At 47.5% G+C, this 26277-nt stretch overlaps 1 protein-coding gene across 2 annotated transcripts in view; it reads right to left on the bottom strand.

The window, feature by feature from the left end:
* MXI1 (MAX interactor 1, dimerization protein) overlaps positions 1-26277 on the bottom strand; it is a 56512-nt gene that overhangs the window by 28272 nt on the left and 1963 nt on the right. Inside the window, exons 1-4 of one of the 2 annotated variants that reach the window (XM_026117474.2) lie at positions 20841-20928; positions 20183-20440; positions 19381-19513; positions 2517-2546 (exon numbers count right to left, since the gene is read on the bottom strand). In XM_026117474.2, the coding sequence (XP_025973259.2) occupies positions 2517-2546; positions 19381-19513; positions 20183-20255 (236 nt within the window). In that variant the 5' untranslated portion in view covers positions 20256-20440; positions 20841-20928. Of the gene's footprint in view, positions 1-2516; positions 2547-19380; positions 19514-20182; positions 20441-20840; positions 20929-26277 lie in introns of those variants that run through there. The other variant, XM_064514208.1, reaches the window with a different exon arrangement.

The following is a 26277-nucleotide window of genomic DNA, read 5'->3' as shown; positions in this document are numbered from 1 at the left end:
TAAGTCTGGAGACACTGACAAACTTAACAACACAGCAAATAAAACACAGTGAAAATCTGACTGGGAAGCAATCCCATTCACTCAGCAAACACTACTGCGGAGTTGGAAAATAAATACTTCCCGTATGAAACTCATTGTCCAATTGCTGGCAGTAAACACTGCAAACCCAGCAGAGCCACGGCAGGGTCCATCTAGGTTTGCAGAGGTGGTGCCTGACCAGCCACGCGCATCGGCACTCAGGCACCGGCAAGGGCCAAACAGGAAGCAGAAGGCTCCTGACCAAAGACCCCAGATACAGGAGTTCGTCTGTACAGACTACCCGCGTGATCAAATGTGAGTCTTTCCCAGAAAGATGAAAACCAAGGGCTTGTAAAACCATGTCTGAGGTACAGACCTGGAATACAGTGCCTTGGGAATGGGAAGCCTTCGAGGAAAGCCCTTGATGAGAAGGCTGATGGTTAGGCATCTTCAATCGGGAGCAGATGGGGACTGGGGAGCGCAACTGAGGTGGAAGGGGAAAAGAGAGATGGTTTTACACCAATGGGGAACGAGAAGATAAATACTGTAGCTGAGCAATGGCGCTAAACAGCTCATCGACATTCAGAAAAAAGGTGGCATAAGCTGAAGGTAACAATACTGCTCTCACTAGTAACATACAACAAAGCACTGGGCAGTTTTTAATTCTCAAGATACCCCCACCCCAGGCAGTATTACTGTCCTCAGTTAAAGACAGGGGACCAATGCAAAAACTACCCCAGCTCACACACAGGGCAGCTATCAGGCAGATCCTAAACGCATCATTACTCGCCAATCCTACTGTCCTCAGCTGGACTATAACCACACAACGGTAGCCACCCAGATCTCAACCACAGGCAGTTGAAAGCTTCACCGCCTGCCCACAAGCTGGAGGGTGGAAAAAGGTGGTCAGGGCACACACAAATTCAGCCAGTGTGAAAGGACCATGGTGGAACAGGGAAAGACAGGGACAGCTCTGGTCGAGAGCTGCACTGAGGGCAAGCAGCGTTTGCGGTAACAATTAGATATGCAAATAAGCACATTGAAAATTAGTGACGGTTTACTGTTGTCATGGAGAAAAAAAGCACCCTCCGTTCTGGGTCAGACCCAAGCATTGCATTTTCTTTCTGTCATTGGTAAATAAAGCTGCAGAGAGCACTGGAAAACCAAGGGGCCAGCACTTCCCCACACAGCTCAGCCTGGGACTGGGAAAGGTCAAGGCTCAGTGGGGCAGGAGAGAAACACAACCCAAATGAAAAGCCTCCCTGCACCACTCCAGAAAGACAGGACCACGGCAGCTCTGCAGACCCTCACAGCTACCAGGAGATACAGGCACAGTCATGAAGACACCACCCACGCAATGCAAAGGCAAAGCTGCTTCCCAACATAAAGGGGGCAGGTGTGGGGGAAACAGAGGGCAACCCACCCCTTGAGGTACCCAGCTTTGATTCTGTTGAAGCTATATGGGAAGACCTTATCTGAAAATGAGATCCACACTCCTCTGAAGCCTCTGAACCCTTGGCCACCATTGCAGTGCCCCCATCCCCTGTTAAATGATGACTGCTAAGAGGGAAGACGAGGCAATCAACCTACTCAGACTCAGCTTGCCCACCCTATGGGTGTCTTCATAGGAGCAGCTGGCCGGAGCACTGCTTTTGTTCCACCAGCCACCAAAAAACAACAAAAAACACCATGCACCCACAGACACAAAACCCCAAACAGAAATCCCACAGAAAAACCAAGATAGGTTTATAATGGAAACCCTGACACAACCTTAACTATAGCATCCTGAATGGAAGGCTATAATCTGATCTGTGTGTGAACGAGCTCCCCTTGTTTCAATGGTATTTATCTTACTTTAACTCCTGTTACAAAAGGGTTGAGTCACATAGCAGAGCTAGCCAAGTAACAAAACTGCAAGGCTTGCTAAAACTCCATCCAGATTCAAGGATAAACAGGCTCAACTCTAAAACAGGTTAGAAGAGAAGCTCTTCACGGGAGTGCTGTCAGCCAGACCTCAGAGCCCTCAGACAATCGTATTTTCTTCTGCACCGCAGAGATTATTACAGCCCTGCAGACGGGTGGGAGGGAGAGGGTGGAGAGCACAGGGCTCTGCCCTTCGTTCATGGTAACATGTACTGAGGGCCCAAGAAACCTGATCCCGTAGCAACCTCATGTATGGAAAGTGCCCCAATCAGATTTCACTATGTCAGGAGAAGAACAGCATTTACTCTGCATACAGATTAGTCACAAAACTGGGTCACTTCTTGCCTTTTCAAAGAGAAAGACAGAGAGAGAGAGAGAGAGAGAGAGAGAGAGAGAGAAATAAGGCTTCTTTTTCAGATCTTTGTGCGTCTTCCCCCAACTTTTAAAACTACCTGATGCAGCGTGGTCAGCCATGACCTGCTAAGCTGATCAAACAACACCTGCATGTGTAACGCTAAAGCACATTACACTCACCAGGCTTGTGTTTCTTAGAATTCAGCTCATTAGCTACTTACCGGTTCTTTTCTAGTTCGTTGTGCGTAGACCTGGAAGATAAACAAAAATTTGGATTAGCCACCTTTGACCTCCCAGCACAGAATTTCAATCACTGCAAGCTGTAAACACCCCCGTCTTTCAGCATAAAGCCAACCAACTACATATATTAAAACATATAGCTACAACCTCCCTCTCTCCCTGGTGACAAGAGATTCCTCCCATCCTACGTGTGTATTTACTAGCTATGTGCAAAGCCAGTACTCTTCCTGGTGTTGCAGTACATGTTCCCTAGAGAATTAAAGGCACATGAAATCCCAAAGAGAAGCAATGATCAGAACAGGGGACCAGAGTCAACCATTTTCAGAGTGTATTTCTGGCTCTGCCCCCAGTTCAGTACAGGACTGCAGTTACATTTCTTTGCACTTCAGTTTTTCCGTCCACCCTGTAAAAATATTGGTATCATCTCCCAACACAGGAACTTGCAGAGCCTTAATTAACATACACAAAATACTTGGGGAACTCCCAACCGAAATGGCTCTGTGAGGACAAACCCTGCAATCATTTGGTGGTCACATACCAGGTTTATCAAACTTAGTAGAACTGCAGATATGCCCAGCATTTAGGCATGAAATGGGATGTCCACAAACTGCCATGTCTGCAAACATCAACAGGGCTGAGTAGCACTTTTAGGATGCCCAGAAACCCCTCAGGGATTGAAACGACACTGCCACAACATGAGCTTGCCGCAGAGCAAGTGACCCATACAGTGGCACTGTGACCACCCGACAAAGGAGGGGGCTTTGCCTTTATACCTGCCTGCCACGCCAAATACGCTGCCAGCGCTCCATAATTCAGAGCTCAGGGTTTGAAAATGAGACCAACTAGAAACAAAGGGGAAAAAAGACTAGTCCATTTTCTCAGTCTCTATGATGACAGCAGAAAGAAATTTAAATCCTTTCAGGATTGCTAATCTAGCGATGTTATTAGTAACCCAGGTAGAGTTGTCAAGGATTATTTAAAAGGGATAGCCATTTATCCAACATCTCTCTTTAACAGAAGGTCACCGTAAAATAAAAGTAAAAGGAGCCCAAGAGCTTAATAAAAAGGATCTATTTTCTGTAATTTGGCATCGCATTTCTTCCGGAGCTCTGAGAAGATTATCCTCTATCCCCCATCTGGAGAATCCCGCAGAGGATTCTACAATTAGGGAACTAAATGAGGGATGTGCTCCAAGGGAAACCCTGTAATAATTAAATGCTTCTCCAGAAAAGGGAGGAGGAGCGCTTAACAGGTGCTGCAACCTCAGTGAAGATGACGAATAAACTGTGGACATCTGCAAAAAACGACGCAAATGAGTCTTAGCTAGCCACGGCTGAGAGCTGCGGGCAACAAACCCAAAAACTTTACTGTATGTCTGCGCAACGTCCACTGTGCAGGGGGATACTGGGTTCCTTGAGGGCAAAGTACACTACTGCCAAACTCCTCAAGTGGAGAAAACTCCCAAAGCAAATCCTCTCACTCCCCCTCCCCAGGAACACCGAACCCCTTGAGGCTGGTTCCCAGGAATCAGACACAAACATAATCCACATTTAGTCCAGAAAAATCTCCCAAAACCAAAACCACATCCTCCGTGGAGTCTAAACCAGCAAAAGCCATTTGTCTGGGCAACTTGAATGCAACTGGGCATAAATTAACTCTGCAGAGGCTGAGCCAAGGCCCCTTTAAAACCACTGCCCGCATGTTCTTCGGAACACGCTTACTGATCTTATTTACCTTATGTGCCTGCAGGAGACTTTGCACTCTTCTTGGCTACTCCATTAGCAGCTATAAGGCCAGAGATATGCAATGGTTTGAATTCCTATATTATATCGAGCCAATTATCAAGGCCAGCACTGAAAGAACAAAGTTTGGCCCACTGCTGTGAACAAAATTAAAACAGCAGGTTCTCCCTACTCCTCTCACACAGGAGACTCTTTATTACCTGTCTTCTTTCTGATGAACAACACAATTGAGAGGGGTCACAGGCTTTTCACCAAGTCACAAAATTTATGCTGTGACTTTTAACCATATCAGTGGCAAATTAAAAACAAAAAACAAAACCCCCAAACACTTTCTCGCTGCGGCTGCATGCAAACAAAATAATCTCAGCAATGTTAAATGAATCCTATGGGAATGCTACCTCTATCGTCTCCGCTTTGCTTAGTCTTACTGAGGACATTTGGAAAAGTTTTAAATTTTCCTTTCATCTAAATGTAGAAGATAAAAAAACAAACAAACAAACAAACAAACAAACCCACAGTCCCCTCTCTCCTTCCTAATTCTCTAACTTGCATTTTTTGTGCCAGCTTCCCTTAGCTTGGGTAACGGACACAGAAAAAAACCCTCCATCTTCTGTTCATAATTCATTTCACTTTCTGTAGTTCCTGATCAAGAGATTAATTTTCTCCCCTTGTCTTTGGGTTGCACATGTTACTAAGATTTATTTGGAGTTAAACAAGGACAGTGCTGTCAGTGCAGTAGGAAAAAAAGATAGAGGAACCTCTATTGATACTGCATTCAGAAAAAAGCTTTTGAATAGCCACAGAATCAAGTGTACCTGGACTTCTTTAACTAAGGTGGTCTCATCACCAGCCGGGAACCCAGCCAGTATCGCCACACCAAACTCAAAGCTCCATCCTCGCAGGGCATCACCAGCTTTTGATGAGTAAACAGATGAGCACCACCGTGGTGAAGCATCACAACACTTGAGGAACTTTTCAGGGTTACTTGTAACATTTTGTATTCACAACAGCAGGGAATTGGTGCCTTCACTGAAATGTTGCTTTGCTGCCCTTGGTGGCCACTCACAGCCAGTGTCACGCAGTAACATAAGGCCACCGCTGCGGAGCACAGACCGAGGAGCTCCATCCCGGCTCCCATCCCTGCTGCCAGCTGCACAGGGCAGGCCAGACCTTGCCTCCACCCGCAGAGCTGCAGCCACCGCCATGCGGGCACAGCCACGTCCAGAGAGCAAAACGAAAGCCCGAGCACAGGTACCGGCCCTGCCTGCAGCCTGCCCCGTTCGAAACCTCAGCTGCAGCTGAAAGGCAGCTCAGCACTAGCTCGCTGCAGGCTTCTCTGTCAAAAGCCAGATTTCTACAGCAGTCGGTTCTCTAACAAGAAAACTTCCAAACTGGTAACAGTCCCTAAAAACGTAAGCAATGTTACATACGGAGGAGAATCCCCACGAATGCATTTTGAAAGCAGCTCAGCAAGAGATCAAGAGCGAGCTTTAGAAGCTAAACGTATAGGAGCCAAGAAAACAGCAACAAAAACAGCAAGCAGGCCCCACCATGATTTTAAAAAGCATGAAGCTGAAAGAGGAGAAACTGAAGTTTGTTGCTCTTTTTCCCAGATACCTGAAACTGCATACAAAATAAGAAGAAACATGCAGAGCAGCAATTGTCAGTCACTCTAATTTAAGGTCAGATGCAACAACCTCTTTGCATCTCTTACTGTGATTCTTGCTATCCAACCTTGTAACAAGGTGTCCCTGAAACATTAAGCTACACTGAATTACCTCAGTGAATGAGACATTGTAAATAATTTATCGGTTTATCCCATTTTCTTTTTTTAAATAAAATCCCTCATGCCAGGGCAGGGGCTGTCAAACTTTCCCAGGGCACAGGTAAGCCAACAAAACAAACCACGTTAGGGAGGAACAAGCTCTAAAGAACACTGAATGCATACTTCACTGGTGTTTTTACTGTAATTACACTTACAAAGCTGCCACATGACATTAAACACAACTGACCTTTCTGTTCTACACATTTAATATTGATAAATAGCCCAACAAATGCATTTGCAGTGTATCTGCATTTTGTTTTGGTTTCTTAAAGAGATAACTACCTTTTACTTGGAAAAGACAACAATCGAATGTCCTTGTCCTACATCATACGTAGGTGGCATTTAGACCCAACGACCCTGGCATCTCCTTCGAACTGACCGACCAGACCTCCTGGCTGTACCTGGCACCAGCTCTGGGTCCAGCAGAGCGCAGGACTCAAGAGCTGCATCTCCACCACAGCAGAGATACCTGTGGCTCAGGAGGTGCTGCCGGCCGTCCCTGCTGCAGGGTACCGGGGCAGGGGGAAATCAGCTTTTCAAATACATGTCCTTAACGGCAACAAAGCCAGTGCACGTCCTCCAGATCAGACCCTTAACTCACTCACCCCACTCTGCTCTAGCAAGAGATTAACCATGAAAGAAATACTCCATCAGCTTGTGCAAACTACTGCATGGGTACCTTAACTGTGTTTAGCAAAGCAGTAAGACCATCCATCCAGGCCAACCATTTTCTGTCTTACCTTATGCTGCCCAGGTAGCAGCCACCCCTGCTGCTTATGCATCACCACGCCAAATACAATCTCCTTCATTTTACAGTCCTCTCCCACCTTCTGCCTCTGCTGACCTCTGCTCACCTCACTACCAAATTCTCCTCCAGGAAATGCCTTCTTCCCTTCCTCAAGCCAAAAATCAACCCTCTGGGAAAAACTGAATTAAGCTACTGCTCTCTCCTTTTTCTTCCTCAAAAATGACTTCTATTGGAATCTGCCAAATGAGAGGACAAAACAAATGAAAAGAAAGTACGATCTTTTTAATTTTAAATCGACTGACCTGTGTAAACAAAACAAAACCTACTGGCTAAAGAATCCCAGCGTTTTGCCAGCATTTCAAACAGCAGCAGACCAACACCATACCTAGTCTACAAAATCAAGGGCACAAGGCACAACCTGAGAAGTCTACAGAAAAGCTCCATCAGTTGCAGTAGGCAAGACCTTCAGCCCAACAGTAAGACAAGCCATGCTTAGATAGCTGCTGCGCAAGAGTCGAGTCTTTCTGTCAAGATGGAAACACTCAAGGATGGCGCTTCCAAGGGAACTGTGAACCCACCTTGCTTCCAGGAGGTCCAGGACCCTGAGTCCCGGAGGACTGCATGGAGTCCCAGGAACAAAGCAGCTTATGTTATTCATGCTGCCAACAGCTTGAACGGCAAAGAGCAGGATGCAGCTGAACAAGAGATGGCACAGTTGGAGCACATGTCCTTCTGCTACGCCCTTACACTCTTTGCAAATACCAGCCTTCAGCTCAACTACAGCCTCACCTCAGCCTTGCTTAGGGTATCTAACAAAACATTGCCTTGCAAGTAACACTACAGCCACAAGTTTCCTTAGTCATTATTATCTCAGGACCCCCCCCCCCCCCCACACACACACACACACGCACAGACAGTCTGGCCTTGACGTCCACAGTGAATGCTTCACCACAAGGAGCTGAACTGAGAAGACAGAACAGGCTATGTTTCACCTTCTCGCTGACGTCAATGGAGATGCACCAGATTAACCTGGCCCCAAACTCTGGCTAGTTTTTCTCTCACTCTTAGACTGACATGGTATCAGATTCCTCCCAAGGCTCTGATCAAAGCTGTTTTCCCAGGATCAAGCCAGTCCCTCTTCGAAGTTCACATTCTCAGTCTCCAGCAGAGAAGGGGATGCAACCACACTGGCATCTGTTCCTGTTTATTCATCTTCAAGAAAGGAGAAATTGCCCCACAGTCTGTTTTGGCTCCCGACAAGGAGGAGTTCCTCCATGTGGTTTGCAACTGCAGCAAGTCACCTACCCCAGGGTTTCTACCCTCAGTCAAAACCACCAACTTTAAAAAGGCAGACTGCAGACAACCTTAAAGAATTAAATGCCTTCAAAGCCATCTCCAGTATTTACAGAGCCCCTCTTAGTTTGGTACCTGCATCTCATTATCATTATTTCTGTTTGCAACACCTCTGAAATGAACTATTCCCTATCACATTTTATGCAGAGGGGCCACGACACCAATACACAGAAAAGCTAACGGATTTTCCCAAGGTCACACAAGAGCCTGTGGCACAGCAGGGTCCTGAACTTGGGTTCCCTATATCCCCGGTAAGGACTGCATCAGTGGCTTGCTGTTCTCGGGCATTGCAGAGAGACATCTAACAAGGATGTGTGTGCCATCCGATTCCTGGGTCCAAAAGGAAAAATGACATAATCAATGTAAGCTGTAAGTGGAAAAGTGAAAAAACCCTCAAACCCTAAACCATCCCTTGTGCCCTGCCCAGCTAAGAGGGCCAACTCTGTACTCAGACACCACGGTATGAGGCGCCAGAGAAGAATCTAAAGAGGGAGCACAGAGCCAAGGAATACTGTTTTACCGATAAAACCCATCTGATAGACACATCAGGCAAAACCTGGGGCGGCAGCAGCCCCAGACAGAGCTCTGGGCTGGTGTCACATGTTCTGCTTTTTCAACACAAGAGAGGAGGTAGCAGGAAGACTCCTCTTCCTTGCTGAGCACCACAAGTCTCTCGGTCCCAGAGCGGGGCTCTACCAAACCATAGCTTCTGACCCTGCAGCCAGAGAGACACCCCAATTAGCTGCACAAGGCAGCACTCAGCAGGGGAAGGGTTTTCCAAGACAGGCTGCGGAACAGCAAGAAGGCTGTTCTGCATTCACTGCTGTGCTCTGGAGCCTGCAAAGGAGCCCCAGCTGGCTTCTTTCCCTGCCCTACAGCTGGGAGCCACTGTGCAGGTCTCCTGCTCCTTCTCCTATACCACCTGCAACTCCTCTGCAGAGGCTGGTCCTAGCCCCAAGCGCTAAGGGGAAACAGCCCCACCACATACACTCGCTCACCCAGGGCCCTGCATGGCCAAGAGGAACTGGGGTTGCTGAACAAGCAGCTATTCAATATTTTGTTTTTCTCCTCATTGTTCAATGTGTGGCATCAAGCCAAACCCTGCTCTGAATACAGAACCAGTGGTTTCCTTACAGGCTTTTCTACAGTCTCACGGAGAGCAGCGACTAGGCAGTTCACAAATATGTTTATTATCAGACATCCTTGTTTTCCAAGTGGGAAGCTGAGAAACAGAGAAGTCAGAATTGCAGTTTCTTGTCCCTCTGGGTGCCTCGATGTAGACCCCAAGGGCCTGGTTTTCTGGGCCACTTTACAGGTTCAAAGCATTGCTCCCACTGATGCTCCCTGCGGCTGTGCATTGTCAGCACTCCCACAACTCAGATCCCAGGCTCATGCCTTGGAAAAAAGAAAAATCACAACATGAGGAATTGGGCTATTTGGGGGTCTCCAATGACAAGCTGGGCTTAAAGTGACTTGCCAAGTGTTCACACTGGGCTGCTGGGAGGGGTCAGGAGTGAAATGAGTTGTCCAGAGGGCTATTCACTGCTTTATCATCTGCCTTCTAACTTCTGCAACAAGTGAGTAAAGATCCTACAGAAACCACCTCCTACCTTGCCAACCCATAGTTAACCCCACCAGAAGGTGCTGGTGCACATACAGATCAGACACAAAGGGAGATGCATGTTCATTTGGGAGCTATCTTAGCCATTTCAGTCGAGAAAACTTGAACTCGCAGCAGCTGACAGCTTCCGTAAAGACTTAGAATTTGGCCAAATTCAGGTGGTTTCTCACAGGTTGGAAAAAAGCGAATTTCTTTTTCAGAAAGGAGAAATCCCTGTCTATGATCCATGATGCAAGGGAATTTGAACTTCCTGGAGACAGATTCTTGATTTTTTTTAAATCCTAGCAAAATGATGTTTTTTCAGGACCTGATGAGGCAAAGTATCAGGTGGCTTTACCACAGCACCTCCACACTCCCCACACGAATGAAGAAGTTGAAAGCACAGAATGAGGAGAGCAGAACACAGATGCTTACTCGCACTTGTGTCACGTGTGTGCTGACCCTAGGATCTCTCTCAGGTGCTGCTTGGGAAGGACAACCTCATTACACAGTCATCATAAACAGATCATTTGAAACAAAATGACTTATTTAAACAGAACAAGGCACAAACTCCATTCATCCCCTGTTAACACCTTAATACCTCTGCTAACAAAGTTTTCTCTGTTTAATACTGAGGTGTATTAGAGAGCAGGGTAAGAACTGACACTGCAGGAGGCTCTGTGTGGCCCCTGCACCCTGCCCCACTGATTTCAGCAGGCCCCACAAGAGTCCCATTGCAAGGTCAGGGCCTCAGTCCCTTCCAAAGAGCCACCAGAACCAGTATGATAGTTACTGGTGCCAACACGGCGGCACCAACGATTTATAGAGTAAAGACACTGGGGACAATTTTCAAACCCACCTAAGACACTCCGGGATCCCAAGTCCCATTTTCTTTCAAACAGCCATAAGCTCCTGAACACTGATGCTGCTTCCTGAAAGCAGGATTACCCCAATGTACAGATGGTGGGAACCATGCAATGTACAGATGGTGGGACCCACGTAGATCATCTGACATGCCCAGATCCTGCAGCCTTTCAGTGGCAGACTCAGGAAATGATCCAAGGGCCCAGCACGCCAGCCCTTTGCCCTATACCATGCTTCTTCCCACACATAACATTACCCTTTAGAGGAAGATGATCATAGCCAGAAATAGCCTTAGCAATGTCATTTGCAAAGCAACAGTCTGTTTGGGGAACACACACTTCACCGCAACACACACCTTCTGGCCTAAGGAAACTGCCTTCAGATCCACCAGGGAAAATGAGGCTTTTTGAGTAAATGCCACCTGGCTGAAACCCACTTTGTTTGAAAAGAAACTGATGGCATTTGCATGGCTCTGGGCCAGACTAGACTTTCTTCACTTCTATTTACACTTGTTAGTTATCTCTCATGTTACAACTATATTACTGCAATGCTGTGCCTGGAGATGCAGAGAGGGGAAGTATATTTGAAAAGAGGTAAATACAATAATTCCATTATCTACATATTGTATTAGAGAAACTGAGGCACAGAGATGTACACAGGCTGTAACAAAATCAGGAAGAGAGCCCAGATCTCCTGATGTCCTGGATTATGTCCTGTCTACAAGGACATACCTGTTAACATTTAGGAGATGGATCCATGAAAAAGGAAGGCTGAGAAAAGGAAAGTGCACTGATTTGTTCTGTTCTTGCAGTTCTGGCTCACAAGCAGCAGCAAATACCACAGAGGCAGCAAGGTTGCTACCTCCTGCTGCTCCCAGATGGCCAGGCTACCTGCGAAGCAGTTCACAAACAGCTGCAGTTTGTAGTCCTGCTTTTCACAGCAAACTAGAACCGGCACTATTTTACCTTGCCATAGCTATAAACTGCTTTATAAGCAACTGGCTGCCCAAACAGCATGGCAATGGCCACTGGGGTAACAGTCTCTGGCTGTTAGCCATCCCAATGTCACCTCTTCCTGCCCATGACTTCTGGCACTTGGTTAATACGCTCTTCTCAATGGTGCAACAGAAGAAAGCAGATAAACTAGAAGTGCTTATAAAATAATCAAGTATCTGATGCAGAACTTTAATCAAAACCAAGGCAAGAGTCCACATGCCTGCTTGTTAGAGAGCAAGCAAAGTAATAGCAAGCAATTAAGATAATGCTGAAAATCATCTAGACTGCCTCAAACTGGATTCATAAAGCAGCAGAACTGAAGCGAAATCATATGCAGAACAGAGAACACAAGTATAGGAGGCAGCACAGAAATGAGAGATGGGAATATATCCAGAAGGATGGAAAAAGCAGGCCTGTTCCCTCCAAGCTGATCTACGAGACACTGTCTCATAACGAAGAGATCCCGGCAAAGGCCAGCCAAGTGCAAAGCCCCAGAGACCCACAGCCTCTGATCAAGAGAGCTCAAAACAGTCAACAAAAACAAATCCCATCTTTGTTGGTGTGAAGGGAGAAGGGAGTAGGAGCCAACTCTCTCAAGAAGAGAACAAACAGAAGCCGGCCTCTGAATTCAGGCACAAGTTTGTCAGGAAGGACCAGACGATAACAAACAGCAGCAGCTCCAACACACAAGACAACTAACTCAGCAGCGTGACATGCAAAGATGGACTGAATTGCTTGGGTCAGGAAATGTATTTGAAAGATCAACCAGGAACAAGAAAGGAAAAAGTCAGTCTTACCCATAGACAGGGGAGGCAATGGCAACAACGCTACAGGTGAGAACCAAGTCGCTGTTAACTGAAGGGTCAGGTTAAACAAAAGCACCAAGGATAAATCCCTGCATGTGTTATGGATGAGTCATTACATAGAGAAGAGGACAGAGCAAGTGTAGAAGCAGGGCGAGATGAATAAAACCTAACAAATAAGGAATACTAATTAAACCAGGGAATCGACTGTGCACTGAATACAATGTTCCTTCCTAGCAGGAACACAAGGTGAGTGATTTCAAGTTTGGCCCAAATATCCTCCCCACCATTTCAGCTGGAAAACTTCATGTTTCAAGAGATCCTGGCATGAAAATCTGATGTTTCTCCTCACTGCACCAGCACCACTAACCTCACTGCAAATCAGCCAGGAGCGGTTGCAACAGAACTGGACCTGGGTAGCGCAGGAACACGCACGGCACGAACCCTGCCTAGCAGTCCCACCGCTGCAAAACAGCACATTCCTATAGAGACTTCCTCCCAGTCTGGGAGGACAGCGGGATCACAAGCATTCAACCACAGAGAGCAACGCTCCATGGAAGACAGATGCTGCAGCAGTGAATTATAGCTGAGTTGCAGATAGCATCAGCAACCAGGTCCGATTCTGGTTTACACACAGGACTCCACGAATAACTTAGGCAGTCTCAAGAGACTGTAAATTATATTTACACCTACTGAAGGTATCCACGTATAAATTCAGCTCAGAATCGTGGGCTTCTGCACAGATTCCCTGCCACACAGATCTCCCTATATTTGTGTGCCTATATTACTAATATACAAAGGGAAACAGGAACCACAACTCTGGTGTCTTCCCACTTGGAGGGCTGTAAAATAAATAGGATGACAGAGGGGAACACAGAGGGTTCCCCACTGGGAAGTGCCATACCAAACTTGGGTGCTTTCAGAGACCTCATTCCTCACTAGGAAGTGGGATTTATGCTTTTCAAGACTTTTGCTGGGTTCACCCTCACTTTCTGTGTTTCACTGGGTAACCTGTCAATTGTGGTGTAGCAGAGAGAAACATCACTGAGAAGACACTGCGTGCAAAACCTCATCTATACCGGATACTTTTTTGCCCAAATCGCTGGCAGGATCTCAGCTTCTCACATAGATCAGCACAGACAAGGAAAGGCACAACTCAGTACCGGTAGTTTCAGGAACTACGGCTCTCTTGCCTACACTTGCAAATCGCATTGCTGCAGATTACATAAAACAGGCAGAAGGGACGTGGCTGAGGCCTCACAGAGCTATTTGTTACAATAGCCCTACTGACCAGGCTGCTCTAAGCAACCACATTCATGCACAAACTTAAAAAATGGTGGGATTGAAACAAGGGGCATTTTGCCCATCGTGTGTTTGACAGTTTGAAGTTTCTCTCTTACTCAGGACTTGGCTCATTTATGGTACTCAGTCTTTAGATTATAGCCTGAATTGATGCTGCAATCAAGCCAGAGACAACTCTGAAAGGCCGTTCACCCTCCTGTATTATGTGCAGGTTTTACTAGCAGTGTGGGACTTGAGCACAGCTCCTCTCCAGTAAAGAAGAGCCAGAGGTATAATTTTTATGCTTATCTTGCCAATTGGACTAAGGAAAGAGGATGGACCAGCAATCGATTTTCCCAGCCTAACATTCAACTGTCATTATGCCTTTTCAGAGAGAAGCCATGCTCACACCTAACTACAGGCAATACTGCTGGCCAAACCCTCTTAGCAACTCTAACACAAAGAGGTATTCCTTAATAGCTCAACCTTGTCCATTTTTCCTTTCTTGGAAAGGTAACTAGCATATTCTAATTCTAGACAAAAATTCAGGTATCAACATGATGATTACAGATAGCAATCTCACTGTTTGTACATTACCAAAATGTGGCATAAATCAAAACATGGCACAACAAATCCCATCCATTCTCTGTATCACACATGTGGGTTTGTACCACATGAAGCAAAGCCAAGACCTGAGCCATGAACAGAGCTCCCTGGTACTACAAGACTGGAAAGCAGAGTCTCCATCCCCAACGTGCTACACAAAGGCCAGATCCTAACCCACCTGCACGCAGTGCGTCAAAACTCAACTCCCACAAGGAGTAAGGTGTGATTCAACGTGAGTGCAAGTGGCTAAAAAGGCTCCAAAACAAATAAACAATACCATCCAGAAACAAACTGAGAGGTTAGGAAGCAGCAAAGATGTCAACAAAAAGCCTTGGGGACTTTGCTGTCTAAGGAGATGTGAAGAGAGGGGTTGGAGCTTGAAGCAGAAAGGTGGAGTGACTCTGGCTGACAAAAAACTCCTGCCCCTGAACAGACTTTTTACATGAGATGGGCAAACCACTCAGCTCCCTGTACCTCCTCTCCACCAATAAAGTAGGAATTACAGCAAAGTCCTAACTCCAGAGGCTGTAGGAAGAACTAAAGACTGTCAGGTACTCAGTTGTTGGGGCAACGGGGGGCAGTGAAGCTCCTCAAACAAAAAAGAAATAATATATTTAAAACTTGGTATAAGCAAGCGTTCACCAGCCCCCTTACTCCTCCCCTGCAGACGGAGGTAGTCACACAGCAGTGGTTCACGCTGTTGCGGTAAGCCAGGCTTTCTTGTGCACCAGACAGCCAGGGCTGACTTGCAGCTACACGTGCCACATCCATTTAGCTTCTGCACCTGTGTCTATGAACCTGTGGCACGTGAAGCCACCACCTGAGGCACAAGAGGCACCTTCTGCACACCTACCTGCCCCCATCCCTGCTCAGGGACGCTGCGTGCAAACTAGGCTTAAAAGCAGCAGTACCTGAGAGTTTCAATAGCTGCAGCCCCCTTCTGCCCTCTAAAGACAGCTTTAAAGGTCATGAGAGTAGAGGGCCACCGGCTACAAAGAAGATTCAGCACAAAAGCAAATGATGGAGTTTAGAAGTCTGAAAGAAACTTTTAAATGGGATCTGGCTCTTGGGAGAAGCCTCTACAATAGGAAAAAAAAAAGAAAGAAAAAAAAAAAAGAGGAGCTGCATCACTAGCACAGTCAGAAGAGCAAACAAGCAAAGAAACACAGACACCTGGATTTTGAAGACACCAGGTGTCCAGAAGGCCTTACCATACCCACTGTAGCAAGATCTGCAGACTCCCAGTGTTACAGGCTGCCTGCTACCAGACTGCGGATGTCTGGAAGGTTTGCTGCTGAGACCCCCTGGGAAAGCAGCCTTAGACACAAGGGAGGATAGCGGGAAGAGAGGAAAATGAAAGGAAAAAGAAACTGGACGGAGATCAAACCTTCCCAATGGAACTGAGCAATAGGTTCTCTGAGTGTCCTTAACAGCACAGGCCTCCTGGGAGACTGGAGAAGTCCTAGCATCACTGGGAGGGTGCCTGGCATTTCCCCAGGATCAGACTGAAAAATAACAGGCTTTTCTATTTGCCTGGGAGTCAAAAAAAATACAAATGACAATCTAATACTGTAATATAATTTCAGATTCTGTTATAAATCTTAACTTCATTAAATTGATTGTATTTGGGGGGGAAGGGAGGGAATCATTTGGTATCCCTGCTGTTTATTTATTTCCTGCTCACATAACAATTTAAATTGATTAAAAACCCTTCTCAATTATTCTCCAAAAGTGTACAAATATCAAACCAATACAGTCCTAACTGCAATGAATCTTTCAAATTATGCAGTCTGTTCAGAACTGCATATGCAGAGTTCACAAGAGATGTTTCCAGGACTAGTGAATGCAGTTAAAGTACCCACAGAGCTGTACTCCCAGCGTGGTCTACTTCACTTCTCTAGCAAGTTTTCAGAGTTCAGCTTCTGCCTCACAAATGTATTCAGAAGGAAGAAGACTAAGTAATACTGTCTGTTAAAAAAAAAAAAAAAAAAAAAAAAAAGTGCTGCTAATTTTTCATCCTAGTCCCCAAATCAGAAAATACCCTTTTCAAGATTCATAGGCAAATAATAATAATAAAAAAACAGCAAACCAATGAGCCAATCTATATTAAATTAGAATTTATTTTTGCCTTTTGCTTTTATCTATATGTTAAGTGGGGTATTTTTAAAGTCTCCCATGTTTTCTAGGAAATCCACATCATAATGACTGTGATTCTCTACACATTTCTGCACGTGCCTAACTTCCAATACCTAAGTAGCCCTGACTAAAGCCAACAAGGCCACACACGTTTAATTGCATGCAGGATCTACACCACAGCATGCAATACTAGTCAGTAATCCAAAAAGGCCTTTAAAATACCCATGCAAAATACTATACATACATACATACATACATACATATCTACCTATATAGATAGATATATCTAACGCCCCAAAGATTTCAGAGGAGCTCCCCTCTGCAGCAGTCTGCGTGCTGTCAGATGCAGCACTGAGACAAAGAAAAGGAGGGAAGAGATAACCTGAGCCAAAACATCCTTATTTAAAAATGCATCATCAGTTAGAAATAGAGAAACAATGTCTTCTCTTCCAACTGTACACTCCTATTCAGGGTAGAACAAAAAAGTTATTTTGCAGGCACTGGAAGACCATCTTTGTTTCTCTAAAAATAAGATCCTCCTCCACCATCACCATCCAGAGCTGTGCTGCCTTTTCCTCAGAGCTTTCTGGGTAATTGTGCCACGACAGCACCGTGCCTGTTGGGAAGAAATAGCTGTAGTGTCTGGGTTGCAAATGCCGATGCGAAAAAAATTGGATTTAAACTATGAAATAAAGAGCACCTTGGCTTTGTAAATTCTTTGCATCTCATGAGCACAGTTTATGACAAGATGTTTAATGACAAAACCTGCAAGAGATTCCATATCTAAAACCATAACTTCTCTACGCTAATTAAACATTTTGAAACAAAAGTGACCTAAGAGAACCTCTCATCCAAGCATGAAATGCAAGTTTTGTCCCTCAAAAACTGCTTATTCAAAGTCCACTCAAACAACTCCACTACAGAGAACTTACTGAATTCGATTTTAACAGGAAAGGATGATACAGACCCTCCTTTAAACAAGGCTAATGCTGTACTCGACGTCACACAAAATACACTGCAGTGCATCTGGAGGCACCCTGAACTTCACAGTTGTCACTTCCCAGCACCGCAGCCATCTGGAAGGCCTGCCATCTCCCCCAGCAAGCGCAAGCTGCTACGACTTGTGCTAAAGGAAACTTCCATCACCAACTGTGTGTGTGTGTGAGGGCTGAGCTCCCCGAACGAACAGCTCCAGCCTCTGGCTGGAGCGGGCCTGAGGCTGGTCCCCTCCAGGGACCAAAGCAAGTGCACAAGGCGACACACCATGCACCGCTCACGCTGAAGATGTGATGTGGCCCTCAGTATTTCTTGTATAACAAAGATTTTAAATAAGGCTAAGTAGTACTAATTCTGCTTCTCTGTTGCCTCCCTGCCCCACCCCCCAAACATACTCAGCCTGTCATGCCGAGCAGCGCAGCGAGCGGGCTTCGGGACCCTGCAAGAGCCATGCCGAGGGGCTCCGCGCCTGCAGCACATGCCGAGCGCCCCGGCCCCAGGGACGGGGGAGCTCTGTATCCCGCTCCCATCTAGAGAATTCCGCGCTAAGGAGCTCCTGAGGGGGATGTGCCTCCAGCCCTCCTCAGGAGAAGGGCAGGTTGCCATGACAAAGGCCTTTGAGAGAAAGAGGTGTGGGATGGAAAAAGAGTAATATGTGAGAAACCCAGGAGGGAAAAAAAACAGATCTTAGTTCAGTGTTTACTGTCATTTCCCAACACAAAGTGCCTGGGATTTGGGACATTGGTTCATGAGAAACAGGAAAGGAATACAACTACCCTGAAATTAGGAGAGGGTGGATGAAGGAGGGAAGTAAATATAAACAAGCAGCACACAAAGAAGCCAGGATATGGTGATCCTGATGAAGAAAACTTTCCCACAGCAAGGTATCCTAACACCACTTCAAATAACCTTTATTATCAAACACCAGGGAAGCAGAATCGCAATAAAAGACGACACCTTTCCCCTAGGCCTCTGCACCCAAGTTCCCCTCCCAATGGCCTTGAGAAAGCTTTGTCACCTGAGCAACCTGCCACCATTTTACGGATTGCACAGGCCTTGCTGCAGTATAAGCAAGTTTGTAATTGTCTTTTTTAATGCTTTACATTTCTTAAGTTTCTCTGCCAGAGAAGGTCTCAACAAGGTCTGGACAGTTTTACAGAGAGGAGCAAAAGAAAGCAAAAGCTAGGAAGAGGAGACAGATCCTACCACAGCACTGAGCAATAGGCCTAATCCAGTCATTTCTTCTAAATTTAACAAACCAAGAAAAATAAGGGAAGTGCCAAAAACGTGGAGGTCTACAATTACTAAGCAGCCAGAAAGCTGGGAAATCCCACTGCCCTGAAAGGCAGAGTGAAACACAGCTTCAGTTTCCTGATTCTTTAAACACACCGTGTACCACAGCCAGTCACCTCCCTCTCCCCGTTTGTTGTAGGGGATCCATTTTAAAGCATCATTTCCCTGCTTCAAGTCAAGCCCTCATTACACTCCCAAAGTACTCAGGCTGTGCACACGCTACCCCTCAAAGGCAGCAACTTCTGGGCAGGAGAGACACCTTCACCTTTAACAGATGTAATGGGAATAGCTATCGCCTATATCTTCCCCAAACCCTATGAACAGCTCTTCCCTACTCTCCTTCCCTCTGCAGTGCCTGAGCCTTGGCACAGAGTCAGCTGGCAGTGCCACCCCAGATGCAGCTCCTCGTGTCCCCTCTGCCCCCAGCACTACGGGCCCAGAAGGGACGCTGCACTTGCGTGTCCCAGCTCTGAATCGCCTGCGCTCAGACTCCTTCCTCCCAGCTTTCCTGCAGGGAAGCTTCTCTCTCCCGTCTCCAGCTTAATCCTCTAGCCTCCTCCTTCCACCCAGCCCTGCACCCACGCTTCCTTGCCCGCATCATACCTGTTGGCAATACTCGCACTGCTGCCACCGCCGCTGTGCTTCCTTGCCCGGCTCAGCCTCCGCGTGGGCTTTGGGTCTTGCAGTCCAGGACTTGGAACTGAGGGAAAGGTCGAGGCATAGCCATGTTCACACTCTGCACAAGAATCAACAGGCAGGGTGTGAAAAAGGATAATTCGCAAAAGGAAAAAAAGAAAAAAGAAAAGTAGTCAGCAGGCAGGCCGGCCGCACGCTAGCCCGCCAGCCCAGGTGGGGGGCCTGAGGCACAAGTGCACAGCGAAATGACGGGTGATGCATTCAGAGGGAAGTGAAGTGGGAGGTGGAGAAAGGAGAGGAAGGGGAGTGTAAAGGCTCTGCCAACCTCAGAGGAAGGACACTACATCTCAAACACCGAAAAACATCAAAAAGCAACACAACAGTCTACAGATTCCCTCGGCTCTCTCTCCTAGTCCGAGCTATCTGTACCGAGCAAAGCAGACGCATCTCACCGGGCCATAGAGGCCTCCGCAAAAGCAGAGCCTTGCGCCACCATCCTTCCCGTCCTCCATGAAACTTCCAAGCCAAACCGCACTTTTCCTCCAAGAAATCTCCTTCACCTCCATCTCCCCTCCTCCGTGCAAATCCTCCACTCAACCACGACCTCCAGCAGGATCCCTCAGTCCTGGTTTCGGCCCCTTGCTGTTCGAGGGTCTGTCGTCACCCACCGGGAAACGCCTGCCCCGACACCCTCCGCCGGCGACGGCCCGACCCTGGGCCGGGCTGCCGCCCCCAGCCCCGCAGCCGCCCGGCACCCTCCTCCCGTTACCTCGCTCCCTGCGCTCCAGATATTCGGCCGCCTCCAGCAGCCGCTGGATGTTGATCATCTGGACCCGCTCCATGGCCCCCGGCAGGCAGCGGGGGGCTCCGCCGGCCAGGCCCCCCGTGCCCGCGGGAGCCGGTGGGCACCGAGCGGGGGCCACGTCCCCCCTACTGCCCGCGCTGCCTCGCGGCGGCACCGCTCTGCCCGCGGGGGCTCTCTGCGGAGGGCGAGGGGAGGCCGAGCCAGGGACCGCACGAGGAAAGCCTGAGGGAAGGACCAGCATCCTTCATCCTCCCCCTCATCCCCCTCCTCCTCCTCCCCCCCCCCCCCCCGAGAGCCAGCGGGACAGGGTATTTCTGGCGGAGACCCCCTGCCCGGGCCTAGCGCTGCCCCCCCCGCCCCCGGCCCCCGGCCCGCCTCGGACCCCGCACCCGGCCTGGATTTATCCCCCCTCCCCCCCAATTTATCCCCAGCCTGGAGCCCCCCACTCAGCCCCAGCCTGGATTTGCCCCCCCCAGCCAGTCCCCCGCCTGGATTTGCCCCCCTCAGCCAGGCCCGCCCCGCCCCCGCCGGCCCCGCCCCCCTGCGGCCCCCGCCCCGCCCCGCCCCGTCCCGCGCGCCCACCGCCCCCCGCGCGCCCGCCGCCTCGCACCACTTTGTTTACCTCTGCCGAGCACTCACGGGAGGGGGAGGGGCACCGGGGCGCCGCCGCGGGGCCGCCTGGGAAATGTAGTTCCCGGCCGCCGCAGAGCGCCCTGGGAAGGTGGAGGTCCGCCCCCCCCCCCCCCGCAACGGTCCGCGGGGCTGCAGGCCGCGGGGGCCCCTCGGCCGGGGCGGGGCGGGGCGGGGAGCAGCGCCCGGGGCAGCGCTCTTCTCGATGTCTTAATAACGTGTTTACGCCCCAGTTTTCACACGGTGGCAGCTTCCGCCATCACCATCCCCATGCCGCGTTTCGTCAACAACCCCGAGGGCTGCTGGGCTGGAGCTTTAAAAACTTGTGGGCATTTAATTGCGTTGTATCAGCCTCCAAAACACGTGGCCTAAGCTCAAACAGGGAACAACTGGAGAACACCTGAAATCTTCAAAAGTCAGAACCTGGCTCTCACGCCGAGAATGACTTAGAAACGCTCAGGGTGTCGTCGCTTTAACCCGGGTTATTCCCATGGCCTGACTGCAGCTGGTTGCGTTTGCACGCACCTCTCCATGCTGGAAAAGCACCTTTAAAAAACAGGAAAGCCGAGATTCTCACGCGGTGACTTGGGTCTGGTAGCAACAGCCCAAGACAGCGCACACAATACCTGGAGACCGTGACAAAGCTGCAGGAGCTGGCGGCGCTCGCCTCGAGAAGGCCCGACATAAAGCGGATTTAGCTTTTCTCTAAATGCACTTTGCTGATTGCTAAAAAGCACAATAGATTGCTCAGATTTGAACCTTTCCATGTGCTTTTAGCAATTTTGGGGACTACTTATATGATCTCGCATTACTCGCAAAGGAAAAAAGGACACAGGAGCAGGCAAAGTTCACACAGTGGAAATAATGCAAGAGCATTTCTGGGCTCTAATTATACTGCCGCTAACCTGCTTCCAAAACCAGGGAATCATTTGCGTTTCAGGACAAGCAATCCTAAGTGTGTATATATATCTTTATATATATATATATATATATAATATATATATATATATATATATATATATACATATATATATACACACACACACACACACACACACACACACACACACACACACACATATATATATATATATGTAAACCCAACATGTTGAACCCTCAAAATCATGAGTATTAAAAAAAGGGGAAATCTTCCTATGCTGATCAAGGTTTTTGCAAGACCAGGCTGTTGTCAGCATCCACTGCCACTGCATTTCAGATTGCGTACTTGGAAATGTGTGTTACCACTACAGGGATTAAAGGGGAAAGCCATGGCTGGAAACTGAAGGGGTGGCTTAGGAGCACATCTAAGCGTCAGCCAAAGTTTGAGATATAAAACCTAAAAGACAGGAGTTTACGATATAAAATAATATGGATTACGGATTATAATATATAGATAATAAGGGTATGGATTATATGGAGGATATGAAGTAAAGGGACAAAGGTACACAGTAAATTAAAGCAGCACTAGAATCAAGTAAGAGCGCGATCAATTTTGTGTGACATGACGTAGGACCAACTCTTCCATTTACACGTCAGCTCAACTTCCACATCAGAGCCTGTGTTTCTGAAGTAAATAATGTACAACTAAAAAAACCTCTTGTGCGAAGTGAAGACAAATTTGAGAGTGAACTGCAGGGCATCTTCCCAAAGAAGGAGCCCTGGAGAGGTAGGCAAACCAACCATGGAGCCACAGAAGACTTGCAGAGCCTTTCAGCTGTCATCCCAAGTGCTGGTGTGGGCAGGTCAGCCTGCAAAATGCCAGATTTGCATGCGATAGAAACAAATGCAGATGGAAAGTAAATGGCACAGAGAGGCCTGATGCTATTCAACTGCTGACCAAACCCCCCCAAAGTCACATTTAAAGATGTGGTTGAGCAATCCACAAGCAATGCCAAGGAGAGGCTAAGGGAAGAGTATTTTAGGGGAGAATGAGATCATTTAATTTAGTGGCTCCGAATGATCTGTAAGTACAGTTTTCTGATTATAAGTGCTCGCTGCTTGGCATCCCTTTTGGCAGCTGTGATTCACTTTCATTGTGTGTTCTGCTGCTTCGCCCTTTAGAAAGGGGCTTTTTACATTTTATTAAATGGCACTTCGGCAGTCCTCCATTTCCAGCCTTAATAATGGATTTGTTAATCTCCCTGATAGCCTTTCCCTCCTCCTTAGCAACAATTTAAATAACCAAGAAGAAATCTGCAGTGCAGAAATCAATTAATATTTACATCTGAAATGCTGCCTTACTATTTTAATCAAGTAAAACAGATGTGGTCTGGTTTTTACCACCATCACTTTGTATTAAACCAGCACGTTCGGTTAGGGGAATCTTCTACGAGCTTTCCAAAAAGTAATGTTTTAAGCCTCTCGAAACTGCAATGACTTCAGCTTTTTCCTTCCACTCTGCAGGAAGGGAAACTGAGGCGTAAGCAATGTAATCACCCGCATGAAGGCACACCCTAAGCTAGGAGTGAAACAAGAACACAGCTCAAGATGCCCAACCCTCTGCTGTAAACACAGGGCATAGAAATAACACAATGCTTTGCAACCTGAAAGTTATTTAAAATAAGGGCAATATCTTTGGTGAAGACCACCTGGTTTTCCATCCCTTCTTTGCCTTTTCCTAATATCCTCCTATCCCCAAATTTTTGCAAGCTCTGGAAGGAACATAGAGATGGCAACAGTTGCAAGGCTTTCCTTTTCCCACCTCCAAATAAACTGCAGAGTCTTAATCTTGCTTTCAAAGCCTTGAAACCTGGCACCCTCACAACCAAGGTAATAAGCAAAGATCCCCCTAGGGACCGTTCTCTGCTGCTCTCGGATCAGGGAGATGATTCACTGGGGTTTGGGACAATCGACTTTTGAGGACTGCAGATCCATAGAACTCCTCAGTCTTTCTAGCCTGGGGAACAACCGCTGCAATATACCCAAACCTCCTGCCTGCCAGCACACTCTGTAACAACCGAGTCTCCGTTCTGTACTCATGGCTGCAAAAGCTGAGCTCTGGAGGACCTCTAGCACTGGGCCGGCGAACATCCCAAGCGCTAACTGCTGAGCACCCTTCCAATGCTTGCAAAACCTCTAGTAAAGGACCTATACTGCTTGTAAGATGTGGCCTCATTTCTGATCCAGGAGCCTCACTCTTCTGCAAGACACCAGATAATCCCTTTCAGCACTCCCACTGGTGCCTGGAACCCATCCAACGGTGAGGACGGAAACTTCTCAGTGCCAAACCACCTGGACATGCTAGAGTCTGAGCAGGAATAAAGCCCGTGCTGTGTGCCTCACTCCGATTCAAAGACCAGTCTCTGCCAAGTGACAGAGCAAAAGCCACAGGTGTATCAGCTCTTCAGGCCACTTGCACCTTTACTCTGGGAGACGAGCGGCTGTTTTCAGACCTGCACTGTGCCCCAATTTAGTCTGAGACAGTGGCTCATTCTGTGACTTTGGTCAAGTCACTTGCCTGATCCAGCTGCAAAATTTGGTAAGAGGACCTCCCTTAGTAAAAAAAAAAAAAAAAACAAAAAAAAAAAAAACAAAAACAACAAAAAAACCACACAACCAAACAGAAACACATCAAACATAGGATGGGGTCTCTCAGCTAACTGAGAACAGGATCTTCCGGACAGCAGCCAAGGGTGTTTCTCTGCCAGCTCTCGGGATGCACTGCTGACGAAGGACTTGATCGGTTCCCAGTGGTGCCTCTAGCGCAGACCCACAGCTTTACCTCTGCCCTGTCATTTCTACTGCGTGATTTCCTTCTGAATTTTATGACAAGGTCTAAACAGCATGAGTCAAAATCACCCAACCTGGAAGTGGTTAACACATGAATCACTGTGGCCAGGTCATGACCCAGGAGGGATGAAGGGGGTTTACTGTGAGCTGGATGAAAAACATAAAGGAGTCTTGTGCTGCCCCATATATCACATCACTGTAAGATCTAAGACCATCTATACTGACCTTGAGCCACATATTCAGCTCTCGTTGATTCAATAGGAGCTCTGCACGTAAACCAAAGGCAGTTTTGGCTCCCTCTGCACTCTGCTAATTACAGGTTTCTGTTAGGTCTTTACCTTGGCTTGACAAAGAAAAAGACCCAAAACAACTCATAGCCAATGGAAGGAGCTGCAAGAAGAAGATTCTGCCAACACATCCACAAGGCTCTGATTTCCTCTTCTTCAGTAGCAAAGCACAAATCTGAGGTTTCCCTTTTGCTATTCCTGGTCAGAAGGTCAGTAAACACAGCCAGCACTCAAAAGCCAGACAGAGGTTCTCGCTATCTTCTGCTAGGAGACAAAGTCAGCTGTCTCATGTGTGCACACCTCTACTGGGCCCGCAGACGAGGACATCACTGTCATGGACAGCTGTTTGCTTGCCTTCATGCTTTAGGAAGAGGATATGGCAACAGATGTCTGTATCCGTAGTAAAAACAGTATATATTACATACCATGACTATTACAGGTAAGGCATCATATCCGAAGAATTCATCACATGTTTATGCAACTCCTGGTGACACAAGCATGAGTCCACATACCCAGAGGTAGCACTGGGCACATGCTAAACCCCAAGTCCCTCTAACAACAGCTTCCAAGCTCCAGCATTTCAGCTGCTTTCACAGCTGCTACATATTTCTAGCCATGTTAATTCACGAGAAGCCACCTGCAGAGGTTACCAACACACCAACAGAGTTGCCCTCAGCAGACCTTTCATTTCTGAAAACAGCCACTGTAATTTTTCATGTGATGTTTCTATTCCTTTGATACCAAGCTTAAATTTCAAGAAACAGGTCATCTGGAAACATGTATTTGTCAGTTAGCAAGGTGTGCTAGGATGGGGTTTTGTGGTCTTGCCAGGAGAACTACATCAAGCAGCAAGTCAGCAGTGTTACTCATTTCCAGAGGCTCAACTGGAAAAATAATTCAGTTATACTTTGGTAGCTAAAATACTCCATTTTACTAGGGCGGTTTGATAACACAACTGTAGCCCACCCAGTCACTGTGCTGGAATACAGACAATTTTGCAGAGAGCTACATATTCCAATTTTTAAAAAGGAAAGTGAATGCAAAGATGGTGATTTTACAGCTGGGGAGAGGCGCTGAAGCGGCACTGCTAAGGGTCATCTCCTGTTCCCGCAGCCCGACAGCACATCGAGCTCTGCTCCTCAGCTCCCAGCCTTGCACTTCTGCTTCCACGCGACCAAAGTGGCTCGTGGCCCCTCTGCTACTACCTATGACTGCGACAACGGGGTGTGGGATCTACAGATGTACGTAAGAGGGACTGATGAGAAAATTCTCACCCTATTTCTCAGTGGGCACCAAACAGCTAGAAAACTACAGACTGAATTGCGAACCCTGCCCTAGGCTGCACTGAGCACCCAGCACCCCCAGCCTGCAGGCAGGGCTGGGAACGGCTGCGTTCGGGGGGCCGAAAAGGGC

The sequence above is a fragment of the Dromaius novaehollandiae genome, chromosome 6 (assembly GCF_036370855.1).
Source record: "Dromaius novaehollandiae isolate bDroNov1 chromosome 6, bDroNov1.hap1, whole genome shotgun sequence".
NCBI lineage: Eukaryota > Metazoa > Chordata > Aves > Casuariiformes > Dromaiidae > Dromaius > Dromaius novaehollandiae.
The sequence above is the reverse complement of the archived record's forward strand: the minus strand, read 5'-3'. Positions and strand labels throughout refer to the sequence as shown.